Genomic DNA, 16,738 nt, shown 5'->3' on the forward strand with positions numbered 1-16,738 from the left:
TATATTGCTTCCTTTTCACAGCCTTCCTACAAAAAGGAAGCAGGAGAGTACAGTACCATATTTTATAGATAAGGTACTAAGGCTCAGAAAGGTTAACTGATTTACCCAGTGTGATTTGTAAGTGTCAGACCTAGCATTTGAACCCAGGTGTACCTCACTTCAGAGACTGTGTACTCTTTCTATAATTTTGTGCTAAAACAGCCTCAGAAGGTTATCTACCTGTGTAGGTGGCAGAGCCTGGATTCTCTCTTTTCTGATTCAGTTCATTGAAGTTTATAATCTCACATTTCTCCTGCTCTATTTTGTTTTGTTAGATTTGGCCCATTATTCCAACCTTTGGGGGTCTTTCATGTGTTGATTTTTTTCCTGCCATCTGTTAGGTTAGCTTTCATTCTCTGCTTTATGTCTTCTACAAATGTGAATATTCCATTAAGTACCCTGCATCAAAATCATTTAAAAAATGTTAAATAAAATCTGCCTGAGGATGGAGCCCTGAGGCGTTTCCTTCATTATCACTCTTCATGAGATGGTATCAAGAGAGTCACTGTCACATGCCTTCCTGAGAAAGCTGGATGTTCAATTAAGCAGGTCCTAAGTACAACTGGTTTAATAGCTCTACTTTTGAAAATTAGTCTTTCAATTTTTTAATGTTTATTCTTGAGAGAGAGAATGAGTGGGGAAGGGGCAGAGTGACAGGGAAACAGAGTCCGAAGCATGCTCCAGGCTGTGAGCTGTCTGCACACAGCGCAACACGGGGCTCAAACTCACAAGCCGTGAGATCATGACCTGAGCCGAAGTCGGATGCTCAACCGACTAAGCCACCCAGGCGCCCCTAAAATTAGTCTTACTTGAATTATTCATATTATAAACTTATACTACTTCCAAAAGATCCAGATATTGGACTCAATAGTTTATAGCGTACAGACCTTTTTCCTTTTTTTGAAAACCAAAATGTTTAAGTGAACTTAATGGCTATAACTATTCCATTAAGTTTAAATTATATTTTAACCCACTGTAAGTTCTTCAGAGGAAAAAAGCTGAATGTTAAAAACTTTTGTAGACTCTTTACAGAGGGAGACTCTGCACTTTTATAGGTCTTTAGAAAAAAAGAACAACTAAAGTTGTTGTGACAGGAATTTAAGCAGGGGAGGCCAACAAATAAAACAGACAATCAAAAATTTACTCTTGGGCTGTTAGAAAAGTGAAAGAAGAAAGATGACCAGTGTATATAATTAACTAAAGCTGTGGCATGAACTTTTTAACGTTTCTCAGAAAATCTGAGTGAGATCTAATGCTTTAAAGAAGAAACTTTGTTAATATATGGAAGTTATTTGGGTTTTTTTTCCCCCCTTTTATGGCAAAAGAAGATAAAGCCAGCACTTGTTTACTTAGTTTGCACCTCTAATTAGATCTAGGTTTTTTGGGGTTTTGTTTTTGTTTTCCTTCTGTGATCCCAGCTACTTATAGATTGACTGTTCCAGGAAATCAGTTTCTTGTGACTCATTCATGTTCCAGGTTGAATTTTCATGACTAATAGGTGGATAGCCTCTGACGTGATTAGTTAAAGCAAGGTTGGGTAGGTTTCACACTCCATTAATTTATAAGTCTTTCTCATATGACCTTAACTTACTCTGTTTTTCCAGAATAAGACAGTTAAAAATTAGATATTAGCTCTAAAGATTTTCCTCAGTATAGAATATAGGATTACAGACCACAAGTAATACTGGTGTTACCCAGGAAATTAAGATACAAATCTATGTTAGGAGTAATTAATCTTGTAATTTTTTTTAAATCTCTTTTGGTCATAGTTATAAGATGTTCATTACTTTTTGTTTGGAAATAGTACTACAAATTGATAATGAGTATAGTAGACAGACTGGATTTGTCACATAAAGCCTAAATGCCTGACCAACTGGTAAGAATTGGTCAATAAAGTCAGTAAGGGGAAACTCAATTGAGTAAAAATTAATTATTAACTCAATAACCACAATTCAGTCCAAACCCAGTGTTTAGGTACCATTGGTCCTGAATTGAGTTGGGCAAAAACATATGCTTGAATCAACACATTTTTATTTTTCTAATGAAACGTGGGGATCTCTCATATTCCTTCATTCAACAAATATTTACTGAGCACATACCAAGTGCCTACTCATGTTTATTTGATGCAACAATGAACCAAAGATTCTTTATCCTCTTAGAGCTTACATTCTGGCAGGTGAGCAATAGACAAGCCAATTATATACTATATTCAAAAGCCATAAATACCATGGATAAAGCAAATAGCAAAATAACAAGCAACAGGAGTACCTAAGGTATGGGAAGGAGGTTACAATTTTTTTTAAGACCCCCCCCACTTTTTTTTTTTTAAGAGACACAGAAAGATAGCATGAGTGGGGGAGGGAGAGAGGATTCCCAAGCAGGCTCTGCACTGAGCCCAACTCAGGGCTCGTCCTGAAGAACTGTGAGATCATGAACTCCTCCTGAGCTGAAACCAAGAGTCGGAAAATTAACTGACTGAGCCACTCAGGAGTCCCAAGAGGGTACAGTTTTTTGGTTTTTTTTTAAATTTTTTTTTCAACGTTTTTATTTATTTTTGGGACAGAGAGAGACAGAGCATGAGCGGGGGAGGGGCAGAGAGAGAGGGAGACACAGAATCGGAAACAGGCTCCAGGCTCCGAGCCATCAGCCCAGAGCCTGACGCGGGGCTCGAACTCACGCACCGCGAGATTGTGACCTGGCTGAAGTCGGACGCTTAACCGACTGCGCCACCCAGGCGCCCCGAGGGTACAGTTTTAAATAGCATGTTTAAGATAGGCACTGATGAGAAAGTAAAACTTCAGCAAAGACTTGAAGGAAATGAGATCACTAAGTAAGTGATGTCTGGGGATGAGCATTCCAAGCAGAAGGAAGAGCTAGAGAAAGAACTCAAGTTGGGTATGTTGAGGAACCTTGAGGAAGTGAGGGTGATTGGAGTATAGTATAAAAAGAGATCCCAGGTAATGGGGGAGGGAGACAATGAGATCATGTAGAACCTTGTGAATCATTTATAGGGCTTTGGCTTGTGTTTCCAGTGAAATGGGGAGATAAGGCAGGTTTTAATCAGGAGTGACATGATATGACTAAGTATTAATAAGACTTTTCTGACTGATGTGTTGAGAGTAGACTCTAAGGGGGCCTGGATAGAAGTAGCAGTAGAAACTCAAAGTTTGAATCCTACTTGTGATCAGTCATTCGTCTCATAGTCTGTACTAAGGATAACATATTGAATGTTTATCAATACTGTCCTGGGAATCTGGCTGCTGGGATTTAGATCCTGCTTCTGCTCCTTACTATTTTAGTAAGTGATTTAACTTTCTCATTTGTAAAATGAGAGTACTATTAATAGCTCCTACAATTGTGATAATTAAACAGATGCATGTAGCACTTTGAACAGTACCCAACAGTATAAACCTCCATCAATAATATTATCAGTGTTAGTATTATTCATCGCCCCTTATTTGTCACTTGCCAAGTCATGTTAATTCTGCCAGTGTTTAATATTGGTCCCTTCCTTTCCATAGCTATTCTCAACATTCTAGTTCAAACCCCCAGAAACTCTTGCCTGGACCATTATAGCCACTGCCTAATTGATTCCTTGCCTCCTTTCTTTCTGTTCCAGTCAGTGTTGCACTCTTGCTGCTACATTGTCACGTTACTTCCATGCTGTGAAACCATCAGTTCTTTTCCTCGTGCTTTCTAAATTATACACGCACTTAATCAAGGCTCTTTTTCATGTAGTTTCAGCTTGCCCTCCTCTAACACCAAGTACACAGCATTGCGTGCCTTTACTCAGATGTGTGGATCCTCTGCTCATTTTCTCTGCCATTTGAGATTCTTTTAATTTTACCTCAAGGTACCACCAACTACACTTTGTACTTCACTTCTCACAATAATATTCCCCAATTGGTACTCTAATCATTTGAGTACTTCTCTAATCCTTATATTTTGATTTGGAACATTAAACGCAAGGAATTGCATCTCTCATAGCTTTATACCTATGTTCTTTTGTAGCTCCATACTAGGTAGGGATGTTTTAGTAAATATTTGTTGAATTAATTTTTTTTTTTTCCATTTGCCATTATTTTCCTCTAGGAATGATCAACAGCATCAAGCAACTGATCTTGAATCTGAGGAAAATGTTATTCCAGATTCACCAATAACGGCCTTTTCCTTTTCTGGCGTTAACCGGCTACGAAGAAAGGAGAACCTCCATGTCCGATACATAGAACACACACACACTGAGCTGGAAGAGTCTGTGTGTACAAACGGTAAGGACTGGAGTTTCATTTTAGTTATCTGGTTTCATATGAAAAAGTATTCTTTTGTATGGTGAGTTTTTCTGTTATTCCATCTAGTGGAAGGAAGATAGTCATCAGTCAGGGAGCTTCTATTACAACTGTAAGTTTAACTTCCATTAGTGAAGTGACTGGGAAGGCTTTTTCTGTCTAGATTATGTACAGGCCTTCATTGCTTATCTGAATATGTAAACATCCAGCATTTTATAAATGTGGTACATGTTTTTTTTTTCTTTTTTCCTTTTATTTAAAAAATATTCCTGGGTATATATATCTGAGTGGGATTAGAAGGAAAGGGGAAAGGAATTTAACATTAATTTTCACCTGTGTGCCAGGTAATAATACACTGAGCGATTTGAATCCATTATTACTAGATTTTAATTCTTATGACAAGCTTGGAAGGGAGCTGTCAACATCTTCATTTTATAATGAGGAAAGGTACACTCTTTGGAGGGGTTAAATAATTCACTCAGGATCACCTGTCAAGTAAGTAGATGAATCACAATTCAAATAAAGATCCTCTTGGCTCTAAACTTTTGTACTTCCCATGCGTTAAGTATAGCTACTCCCACCAGTAGTTCTAACTGGCTATTTTTGTTATAATTTGTAGTGATTGATGGTGACCAAGAAATGGCTCTATAAAGTATAAACTTTATGGCTTATCAGTGGCATATTTCTAATTCCAGGCCCATTTACCATTTCTGTTAAATACTTTGGAACTACCTTTGCATGTAGCCCTGAAATATATCATGTGATACGATGCAATGATTATTTCTTTTAATGTTGATCTGGAGTAAATGGCAAAGACTTTTATTTTTAACCCTAATTGTTTATAACAAGGAAAGCATTTGGAGGGAAGTGGTGTACGTACTTCTGGAGATGTTTTCATAATTCAAAATAAACTGTTTACCGTAGCTATGCCTTTAAAATAATAAGTAGATCTTATTCTTTGATATTGGAAAATTGACACCTTTTTTTTCCCCCATTTTATATGAGCTTTCATCACCATCTAGTGGAAGACAAAAGAACTGTTAAAAATCTTACATGTAATTAGGAACTAAAGTAAAATATAAGGTCTTGGATCTAAAATGAACATTCAGGGGTGCCTGGGTGACTGAGTTGGTTAAGTGTCTAACTCTGGATTTCGGCTCAGGTCATGATTTCACGGTTCATGAGATCAAGACCCACGTCAGGTTCTGCACTGACTGCGTGGAGCTTGCTTGAGATTCACTGTCTGCCCCTCCTCCGCTCATGCTTGTGCACTCTCTCTCTCTCTCTCTCTCTCTCTCTCTCAAAATAAACATTTAAGTAAATGAACATTTATTTGCTTTTTAGTCTATCAGACAGAATCACTGTAGATAAGCATTTATAATTTAGACCATGTTTAAATCCATCTGTAAGAATACCTAGAAAAACAAATCATCACAATTTTCTTTATTAGGAAAGTCTTGTTTTATATCTTGTATGATTGCTTCCGGTTTATTTCTTTATCATATGAGAACAACCTGTAACTATTTTAAAACTTAATTTGTCTTTTTTAATCTTGCTCTAATCATTTTTACTTGGGATCTGAAATTTTGGTTTTAAAATATAAGATCAGGGTGCCTGGGTGGCTCATTCAGTTGAGAATCCAGCTCTTGATTCCGGCATGGGTAGTGATCTCACACTGAGCATGGAGCTTGCTTGAGATTCTCTGTCTCTGTCTCTCTCTGTCTCTCCCTCTCCCTGGCTTCTGCACTCTCCCTCTCTCTTTAAATTAAAAAAAAACATTGTTTTATTTAAAATTTAATTTTAAACTAATTTATTTAAATAAAGTGACATCAGTCAGTAAGATTAAAATACATGTGTGTGTATATATGTGTATAAATATAACCATTTTGAATCATGCAAATTATTTTAAAACTGATTTAATGACTAGTTGGCACCCTTGCTTATTTTTTTTTAATTTTATATTTTATTTTTTAAAATTTATATCCAAATTAGTTAGCATATAGTGAAACAATGATTTCAGGAGTAGATTCCTTAGTGCCCCTTACCCATTTAGCCCATCCTCCCTCCCACAACCCCTCCACTAACCCTCTGTTTGTTCTCCATATTTGTCTGTTTTGTCCCCCTCCCTGTTTTTTATTATTTTTGTTTCCCTTCCCTTATGTTCATCTGTTTTGTCTCTTAAAGTCCTCATATGAGTGAAGTCATACGATTTTTGTCTTTCTCTGACTAATTTCACTTAGCATAATACCCTCCAGTTCCATTCACGTAGTTGCAAATGGCAAGATTTCATTCTTTTTGATTGCTGAGTAATACTCCAGTGTGTGTGTGTGTGTGTGTGTGTCTGTGTGTGTGTGTGTGTGTCTGTGTGTGTCTGTGTCTGTGTGTCTGTGTGTATACATACACACCACATCTTCTGTATCCATTCATCCATCGATGGACATTTAGGCTCTTTGCATACTTCGGCTATTGTTGATAGTGCTGCTATAAACATGAGGGTGCATGTGTCCCTTCGAAACAGCACACCTGTGTCCTGTGGATAAATGCCTAGTAGTGCAATTGCTGGGTCGTAGGGTAGTTCTATTTTTAGTTTTTTGAGGAACCTCCATACTGTTTTGCAGAGTGGCTGCACCAGCTTGCATTCCCACACCCTTTTTTTTTTTTTTTCAAGTTTATTTCTTTATTTTGAGAGAGAGAGTGGAGGAGGGACAGAGTGAGAGGGAGAGAGAAGGAGAATCTCAAGCAGACTCTGCACTGTGGGTGCAGAGCCCAATACCAGGCTCACAGTCACAAACCATGAGATTGTGACCTTAATGGAAATCAAGAGTCAGACATTTAACCAACTGAGCCACCCAGGTGGCCCCTCACCCTTGCTTATTTTAAAGTTTATAGTGTGTTATAATATTTTCTAGTTATAATTAATAAGTCTATTTCCCTTTACTTTGTGCTTCTTTTGGTTTTCTTTGAATTAAATCCTTAAATATTGGAATGCTTTCTAAAAAAACATGTTTCAGGATTTCCTTCCAGAAAATAAAAGCTCTAAAAAAGATTGCAGAGGTATATGATGCAGTATTCATTTTAAATGAACCTGACTGATTTGCAACAAATACATAAGGAGAAGATGCATTAAAACATTACAACTCTAGGAAACTTAGGTCAGAAGAAGCTTATCTGTTCTAGTCCCTCTCTCTGTCCTAACTTCCAGCTTTGTTTCTTAGTGATACCAAAGGAATGAACTTTTTATTAGAATCAATAAAATAATACTTCTAATGCATTTAAGGACAGGTTTGTATTGGCTTATCAAAATAATATTTTGTATCATAATTGTTTGTTTATATGTAATTTCTTTTTTTCCCCTTAGAACTCAGAAAACTTCCAAAGTCTTCAATTCATCCACAGAATAAACCTAATGAAAGTGAAATTCTGGTGGCTGACACTTGTGATCAGAGTCAATCCCCAGTGTCTAGTAAGCATATTAAGATTTACTTCGTAAGTTTAAAATTTGTGGTTACTGGTAAGGAAGAGTGGCCAGAAGTCTGAATTACACAATATTTTCCATATGATTTTGTTTGTATTGTTGGTTGTGTAGTAATCTTTTTCATATTGGAAAATAATGTCCCATTATTCATACTAATATCCGTAGTCATATTAATATCCCTAGCCATGTTAATACAGGTTGCTAATAATTTTAAGTAAACAGGCTTTACTGTGGTTTATTCATTCATTCAACAAATACTTGAGTACCTACTGTATACCAGGTACTGAAGAAAACAAAGCCCTTAACTTCGTAGAGGTTGTAATCTAGTTGAGGGAGAAAGAAAATGAATACATATTAGGTAGAAGCAAGTGTTCTGAAGCTGGGTCAGAAGAGAGACTAGAAAGCCTCACTTTAAAAAGTGACGCTTGAGGAGAGATTTACGGAAGCAAAGAAGTCATATGGACATAGGGGGAAAGAGCATCCCAGGTAGAGAAGTCAGAGCTCGTAGGCCTTCAGATGAGCATGCTATTTGGTTCTTTATGAAGGATGGTAAGGAAGCCTTCATGACTAGGGCAGAACAGTGTGAGTGAAGGGGAGATTGGTTTGGGCAACTCTGTTCTTTAGAGCTGCTGTTTATTAAGAGGAAAGAGACTAGGAGTATCAGGTTCAAGAATAGAGGTGGAGAGGGGTGCCTGGGTGGCTCAGTTGGTTGAGCATCCAACTTCGGCTCAAGTCATGATCTCGCTGTCCATGAGTTCAATCCCGCATCGGGCTCTGTGCTGACAGCTCGGAGCCTTGAGCGTGTTTCGGATTCTGTGTCTCCCTCTCTCTCTGCCCCTCCCCCACTCGTGCTCTGTCTCTCACTCTGTCAAAAAAAATATATATATTTAAAAATTAAAAAAAAGAAGAAGAAAGGTGGGGATAGGGGTGGTTAGAAATCAGAAGTTTGGTTTTGAGAATATTCTGAGATACTGGAGAGTCATTCAGGTAAGACTTTGGATGAGTAGTTAGATCTGAGTTTAGAAAGGTCTAAGATGGAGATATGAAAGGAAATTGTTAGCATGTAGGTGGATGAGATTACCAAGCAAGTGAATGTAGATAGGGAAGAAAAGAAGTTCAAGTACTAAGCTCTGGGGTGCTTCATTATGTAAGGTAGTGGTTCTCAGGGGCACCTAGGTGACTTATTCAGTTACGTGTCCAATTCTTGATCTCAGCTCAGGTCTTGATCTCAGGGTCATGAGTTTGAACCCTATGTTGGGCTCCATGCTGGGTGTGGAGCCTACTTAGAAAAAATAAAATAAGGGGTGCCTGGATGGCTCAGTAGGTTAGGCGTCCAACTCTTGATTTTGCCTCAGGTCATGATCTTGCGGTTGGTGAGATCAAGCCCTGTGTCGAGCTCTACACTGACAGTGTGGAACTTGCTTGGGATTCTCACTCTTCCTCTCTCTCTCTCTCTCTGCCCCTACTCTGCACTCGCTCACACTGTCTCTCTCTCTCAAATAAACATTTTTTAAAAAATTTAAGTAGTGATTCTGAACTATTTTTCCCACCCCCACACTAAACTTTTAAGATGTTTTTTCCCCTAATTATTTTTCCATGAAATTTCAATACTGCAGATTCACTGTATGAGTGTATGTAGGTGCTTTATGTATAAAAAGATTATTTTGCCTTCAACTAACCATTTTTCACCTCTTCAGAGGCAATATTACAGCTGTCTAGATGGTGATTTAGAGGTTGTGAAAATGAGGAGGAACCAACAAAGTAAGTAACCAGAGAAGGAGCTGCCAGGGAGATAGAAGAACTGAGATAAAGTAGTGTCCTTTGAGCCAAGTGGAGAGAGAAAGGAGTGGTCAACTGGCAGACTGTGCTAATAGGTCAGGCAAGATGAAGACTGAAAATTCACTATTGAATTTGGTCACATGCAGATCTTCTGAGTGTTAACGTGAACTGTTAAAGTGTAATGGTATTCCTCTAGATTGTTGCATGCTCAAGAGAAGCGAGCAGAGAAAGCAGAGAGCACTTGTAAACAAGTCCTTCAAGATGTTTTGTGGTAAAGGGGAGGGGAAAATGGGACAGTAGCTAGAGAGAAAATGGGTCAAGCGAGGATGTTAGAAGATGGGATAGTACAGCATATGCAGCATATTTTTATGTTGATGGAAAGATCAAGTAAAGAGAAAGAAATGAGTCATTCTAAGGAAAGAGGAAACTGTTACTACATCTGTGAAAAGGTAAGGGGAGATGGGATCCAGATGCCAGTTGGAAGGGTTGGTCAAGGTTAATCACTTACTCATTTAGTATGAGTACAAAACTTATACTCTAAAAGCTAAGAAATCATTTCATATTAGTATGTATGTGAGAGGAGGACAGACTGTCTAGCAAAGGGTGCTGAGGATGTAACACTGAGTGGTAGATCCTTGCTTGTCTGCACTCTGGGGCACATTCTCCTCTGCTGCTGCCAGGATTTTGCTCCCTCCGTTGCCCTCTTAAATCTTCAGCTTCTCTGCAGGTTCATTCTTTTCAAAATATGCACATGTTATCTTCCATCTTTTAAAAATAACCCCTGTTGGGGCGGCTGGGTGGCTCAGTCGGTTAAGCATCCAACCTTGGTTTGGGCTCAGGTCATGATCTCATGGTTTTGTGAGTTTGGGCCCTGCCTTGGGCTCCGTGCTGACTGTGCAGATCCAGCTTGGGATTCTCTCTGTCCCTCTGTCTCTCTCTCTCCCTCTACCTCTTCCCCTCCCCCATTCACACTATCTCTTTCTCTTCCAAGTAAATAAACATAATTTTTTTTAATAAATGACTAAATATGAATAAAAATAACGCCTCTCTTAATTGTCTCCATTCTTAGCTACAGCTTCTCTTCAAAGCTGAAAAAGTAGTCTGTGTTCAGTAGCTCTTCTGTATTATCTCCCATTCCCTCTAGTTGAATCCAATAAAGTATAGATTCCACTCTTCACCTCTCCACACCCCTGTGGGAGAGAGAGAAATCCCTCACTGACCTGTCTGGGCTCATATCCTACTACTGTTATAGCTTTTGCATTTTGATTCCCAGCAATTAAAACACCTATAGTTCCCTAAACATGCAATTTTTTTTTTTAATTTTTTTTAACGTTTATTTATTTTTGAGACAGAGAGAGAGCATGAACAGGGGAGGAACAGAGAGAAAGGGAGACACAGAATCTGAAACAGGCTCCAGGCTCCAAGCTGTCAGCACAGAGCCCGACACGGGGCTTGAACTCATGGACCGTGAGATCATGACCGGAGCTGAAGTCGGACGCTTAACCAACCAAGCCACCCAGGCGTCCCTCTAAACATGCAATTTTGTTTGACATATCTGAACCCTTACCGTACCTAGAATCCTTCTTTCTGTCCCCAGCCTGTTTGACCTATCAAGTTCCTCTTTCTTTCCAGGGTCAGGTTAGGCATCGCTTAGTGTATCTTTCCTTGATATTCCCAAGGCAGATTTAGGAATCCTTTCTTTATGTTTAAATCAACACTTATATGCACCTTTAATGTTCCTTTAATGTGTATCACATTTTATTGCAATTCTCTTTTTTACTTTCTGTTTCACCCGTATAAGCCCTGAAGCTCCTTGAGGGCAAGAACCTTTTTTCCTTTGATCAAGTGCCTAACACATGCCTAGAACATAGTATGTGCTCCATAAATACTTGTTGACTGGTTGAAACTCTGCATATATAAAGCTTTGTAAAATACTTGAACACAGGTGATTTCTGTATTTAGCTTAAATCTTGAAAATAATGCAGAGTTGAAAATCTCTTCTACAAAGTATATTGTCATAAAAGGCACTATAAATATGGTTTTATATTCATGCTGTAACTTAGGGCACAAGAAATCCAGCACAATTATATATGATTTTTTGGGTTTGTTTTTTTTTCTGAGTGACAATGAGAAAAATAACCTGCCCATTGCATTCAGTCCATTTAGGAAAAGTAGGAAATCTTAGCTGAAAAAGTTTGGCAGATGTAGATGTTAGATACCTGCAATTTATTGCCATTTGTAGTAGATATTTTGGACTTTTTGGCACAGATGTTTTGCACAGAATTTTAAAATTATTCAGTGCTATCTTGTAAAGTGGTTCTTTGAGCCTCTTTCCTTTTTTGTATTTTTCAATACATGTCATTTCTACAGTTGTATAATTGGTTTTTTTTTTTTTTTCCTAACTTAGAAACACATGGAACAAACCATTGTCCTACTGATAAGTCATCTTTTAATTTGGCTACAGTTGTTGCTGAAACACTTGGACTTAGTGTTCAAGAAGAATCTGTAAGTAATTGTTTAGTTTGGTGAAAATATGAATTAATTGCTGTCCTTTAGTGTTGGTGTTTAGAGTATTAAGCAAAAGAAAAAGTATTTTATCCCAGGGTCATCAGATAAAGACCTAGAACAAAATTGATGTGGTTAGAAAGGCCTATTTATGGTCTCTACTCCAGCAGTCCCAGAAATCTGGAGTCTTTAGAATTCTTGGCATATAGGTTGTGGGTTGAGTCAAAATTTTAGGGAAGTGATGATGGCATAGAGGGTTTGGCCAACCCTTTCCTGTTTACTCTATCCTACCTACCCCTATCCTGTTCCATCTAACTGAAGTCTTAAACCTTAAGGTTGGTTTCAGAATTTATTGGAATTTTTCAATATCCTTTAAATTAGGGTTTGATTTGGAAAACAGGCTGAATTCTTCGGATTCATCTGATTCTATGCCACCTGATTCTTAGGGATTGGGTCAGAAATTGATCCCATGAATTAATTTTTGTTGTTTTAGTACTTCTTTATATCAGACATATTCACTTTGTTTCTTAATTGGTCCCTGAAAATAGAAAACTTAAAATTGCAGAATTTCAAGTTTTATTTATTTAAGTTTTATTTTGATACCACTTTAAAATAGTATTCCTTTGCTTTAGTCAGTAAATGTATATGTGCTCCTACAAAATTGTCTTGCTGTTAAAGTTTTAAAAATTGAATTGAGGGGCACCTGGGTGGCTCAGTCAGTTGAGCATCTGACTTCAGCTCAGGTCATGATTTCACAGTTCATGAGTTCAAGCCCCACGTCAGACTCTGGGCTGACGGAGCCTGGAGCCTGCTTTAGATTCTGTGTCTTCCTCCCTCTCTGCCTCTCCCTGCTGGCACTCTTTCTCTCTTAAAAATAAATAAACATTAAAAAATAAAATAAATAAAAATTGAGTTGATTTTTCATTATGTTTAGATTTTTTTTTCTTTCTAAGTTTTAAATCCCTCTTCAAGTGGTAATGGGTAATTTTTAACCTTTGAACTTTAAGTGTGTTTTAATGGTTTCTAATTCTTCCTACCCATAAATCTGACAAATAAATAGTTTCAGCACCAGATAAATTAAGGGAGCTGATCTCTAAAGACATGTTTCTTGAGGTATGATCCACAGGCCAATAACATCTGTATCACCTTAAAGTTTTATTAGATACAGAGAATCTCAGACCCCACCCAAGACCTAACTGCAAGTCAACTTGTTTTAACAAGATCCCGAGTTGACTTGAATGCATGTTAAAGTTTGAGAAGCACTGCTCTCTGAAGGAGTCTTTTAAATTCATCTTCTGTCAGTTTAAATAATTATCTTTATTCCTTTCCCCCCATCTAAATAACATTTTTTGGAAGTTTATGGAGTTTTACATATGAGTAATAGAATGTGCTTATGTAAAATATTGGGGCTTTTCTCTCTCTAAACTTATAAGTGCTTATTTTTTTTATTGTGGTGAAATGTGCATAACAATTCAGTGGCATTGAGTACTATACAGTATTACACAGTATTACTACATACTACCACATCTCTGGTTCCAAAAAATTCTCATCTTCCCCAAAATAAACCCTTTACCTGTTAAACATTCAATCCTCATTTCCGACTACCCACAACCCCTGGCAACCACCAGGCTGCTTTTTGTCCTTATGGATTTAGCTATTCTGGATAATTCATGTGAATGGAATTTTGCATTATGTGGGTTTTGAGTCTGGCTTCTTTCACTTAGCCTGTTTTTGAAGTTCATCCAAATGGCAGAATGTATCAACATTTCATTCCTTTTTAAGAATGAATAATCTTCCATTGTATTTATATACTTTATATTTTACTTTTGAAGGAATCTCAGGGTCCCATGAGCCCTCTTGGTGATGAACTCTATCATTGTCTAGAAGATCACAAGAAACAACCTTTTGAGGAATCTGTAAGAAACAATGAAGATACTTTAAGGTAATTTGGGGCACTTTAATAATAACTTGCAGACTATTGGTGAGATCTCATTACAGTTGAGTTCCATATAATTAATGATTTCTCTCTGTCAGCATATTGTATTAATTTTTATTTTAAAAATATTTTTCCCCAGTTCATGGTCAATTGAGGGCTTTTTGCATCACTGTAGAGAGAGGAATATTATTTTTGGGGTCTTTTTATACTTCTATCAAGCAGTAGTTCAGAGTCCAGCCTTGTTACTCTGCCTCTATAAAGACCCAGTCATCCCTTCTGTGTTTGTATTTCCAAAAAAATGTTATAAATGGATGTTATATAAAATGCATTTATAAACTTAGGTGAATTTTCAAGATTGTGTTGTGTCTCATATTTACTAATTTCAGAACATCCACTAACTTATCTTATCTATATTTGTGTAGTATTTTGCTTTTTTAAAAGTGCTTTCAGCAGTGGGGCACAGGGGCTGCATAGGTCAGTTGGTTGAGCATCAGACTCTTGATTTAGGCTCAGGTCATGATCTCATGGTTCGTGAGTTCAAGCCCCTCATCTGGCTCCATGCTGACAGTGTGGAGCCTGCTTGAGATCCTCTCTCTCCCCCACTCTTTCTCTGCCCCTTCCTCTCATTCTCTCTCTCTCTCTCTCTCATTTATTTATTTTTTTTTTAATTTTTTTTTTTCAACGTTTATTTATTTTTGGGACAGAGAGAGACAGAGCATGAACGGGGGAGGGGCAGAGAGAGAGGGAGACACAGAATCGGAAACAGGCTCCAGGCTCTGAGCCATCAGCCCAGAGCCTGACGTGGGCTCGAACTCCCGGACCGCGAGATCGTGACCTGGCTGAAGTCGGACGCTTAACCGACTGCGCCACCCAGGCGCCCCATCTCATTTATTTATTTTTGAGAGAGTGAGGAAGAGAGAGCAAGCGGGTAAAGAGAGAGGGAGAGAGAAAGAATCCTAAGCAGGCTCCACACTATCAGCACCAAGCCTGATGGAGGGCTTGAACCCCCAAACCACAAGGTAATGAGCTGAAATCGAGTTGGATGCTTAACTGACTAAGCCACTCAGGCACGTCTAAATAAATAAAGAGAGAGAGAGAAAGAAGAAAGAAAGAAAGACAACTTTAAAAAAAGGTGCTTTCGGTTTTAGATACATATATCACATTTAATTTGTCATCAAAGTAACTCATGAAAGTAGGTTTTTGATTACTCCCATTTTTAGTCAACAAAAACACAGCTCCCCAGAGGTTAAACGTCTTATTTAATACTACATAGCTGTTAATAACTAGAGCCAGAGCTCTTACCCATGCCACATCTTCTAACTGAAACCTAATACTCTTTCTACTACCATAACTGTCTCCTCTGCTAGAAGCAGGCTGGGTCTTAAGTTATGTTCAATTCTGTAGTATAAGATTTTTATTTTTTGAAGTTACTTATTATAAGATTGCATAACAACAAAAGAATTTAGGTCCCCAGTGAATTTATTAAGCTATGATTTTCGTATATAGTGAAATTGCTTAAATTACTAGGAAAAATATTTATGGACAGGAATATCAAGGTATTGAGATAAATTTACTGTATCGTTTTCCTCAGCTTTTTGTCAGTCAAATGAAGAGAAGCTGACAACTCTACCCTGTTTCAAATGTTGGTTAATTATTTGAGTCTAATACATGGCTAAGACCTCACTACTAATATTCTGTATTAGTGTAAGTTTTCTCATATGCTTGTCTTTTAACTTTTACCCTATTTCTTTTTACCACTCTTTATTTTTTCAGGTTTTCAGATTCTAATTCAAAGACTCCTCAGGAAGAGTTAACTACTCGGGTATCATCTCCTGTATTTGGAGCTACCTCTAATGTGAAACGCAGTTTAGGTTTGAATACAAGTTTGTCCCCTTCTCTCTTAGAGACTGGGAAAAAAAACCTTTTGAAAACAGCACCCTTCAACAACACTTCTAATTCTAGACTAGGAAAAACAACTTCAAAATCTGAAGATAGTGCCCTTTTCACACAGCATAATCTTGGGTCTGAAGTGAACAAGATCATTAGCCTGTCATCTTCAAATAAACAGATGCTTATAAATAAAAATATAAATGAACCCAAAAGTGAACAGGATAGTTTTGATCACATTAAAGATGCTGTCACTGATAAACATGCAGTGCCACTGAAATCACTGGGAGGCAGAACATCCAAAAGGAAGAAAATTGAGGAAGAAAGTGAAGATGAAGGAAGCTACCCTCAGGCCTCTTTTGATAAAGAAAATGCTTTTCCTTTTTTACTGGATAGTCATTCTTCCGTGAATGGAGACTATGTGATGGATAAACCTCTGGATCTGTCTGATCGATTTTCAGCTATTCAGCGTCAAGAGAAAAGCCAAGGAAGTGAGACCTCTAAAGTCAGATTTAGGCAAGTGACTCTCTATGAGGCCCTGAAGCCCATTCCCAAGGGCTCTTCCTCAAGCCGAAAGACCTTAAGTGGGAGCTGTATATTAACCAGAGATTCCCCAGAGGATCCCTGTTTACAGGCGTGCGTCCTCCAGTCCTTGGGTAAATCATCTCCAGATAATAAAACACCACTACAAATCAAGGAAGAAAATCCCATCTTTAAAATCCCTCTACGTCCGCATGAAAGTTTAGAGACAGACAATCTTTTTGATGATGTGAAGGTTAGTGTCAAATGTTCAAGTATTTTTATTAAAAGAGTTGTTTGTGATTTTATCTA

The 16,738-nt window shown here is 37.8% G+C and overlaps 1 protein-coding gene across 3 annotated transcripts in view; it reads left to right on the plus strand.

Annotated features, from left to right (window-relative positions):
* Positions 1 to 16,738, plus strand: part of RBBP8 (RB binding protein 8, endonuclease) — a 111,907-nt gene that overhangs the window by 71,910 nt on the left and 23,259 nt on the right. For all 3 annotated transcript variants that reach the window (XM_043558446.1, XM_043558447.1, XM_043558445.1), the window contains 5 exons: positions 4,132 to 4,307; positions 7,684 to 7,788; positions 11,987 to 12,084; positions 13,917 to 14,026; positions 15,794 to 16,682. In XM_043558446.1, the coding sequence (XP_043414381.1) occupies positions 4,132 to 4,307; positions 7,684 to 7,788; positions 11,987 to 12,084; positions 13,917 to 14,026; positions 15,794 to 16,682 (1,378 nt within the window). The remainder of the gene's footprint in view (positions 1 to 4,131; positions 4,308 to 7,683; positions 7,789 to 11,986; positions 12,085 to 13,916; positions 14,027 to 15,793; positions 16,683 to 16,738) is intronic.

This window comes from Prionailurus bengalensis, chromosome D3, assembly GCF_016509475.1.
Source record: "Prionailurus bengalensis isolate Pbe53 chromosome D3, Fcat_Pben_1.1_paternal_pri, whole genome shotgun sequence".
NCBI classification, from domain to species: Eukaryota; Metazoa; Chordata; class Mammalia; order Carnivora; family Felidae; genus Prionailurus; species Prionailurus bengalensis.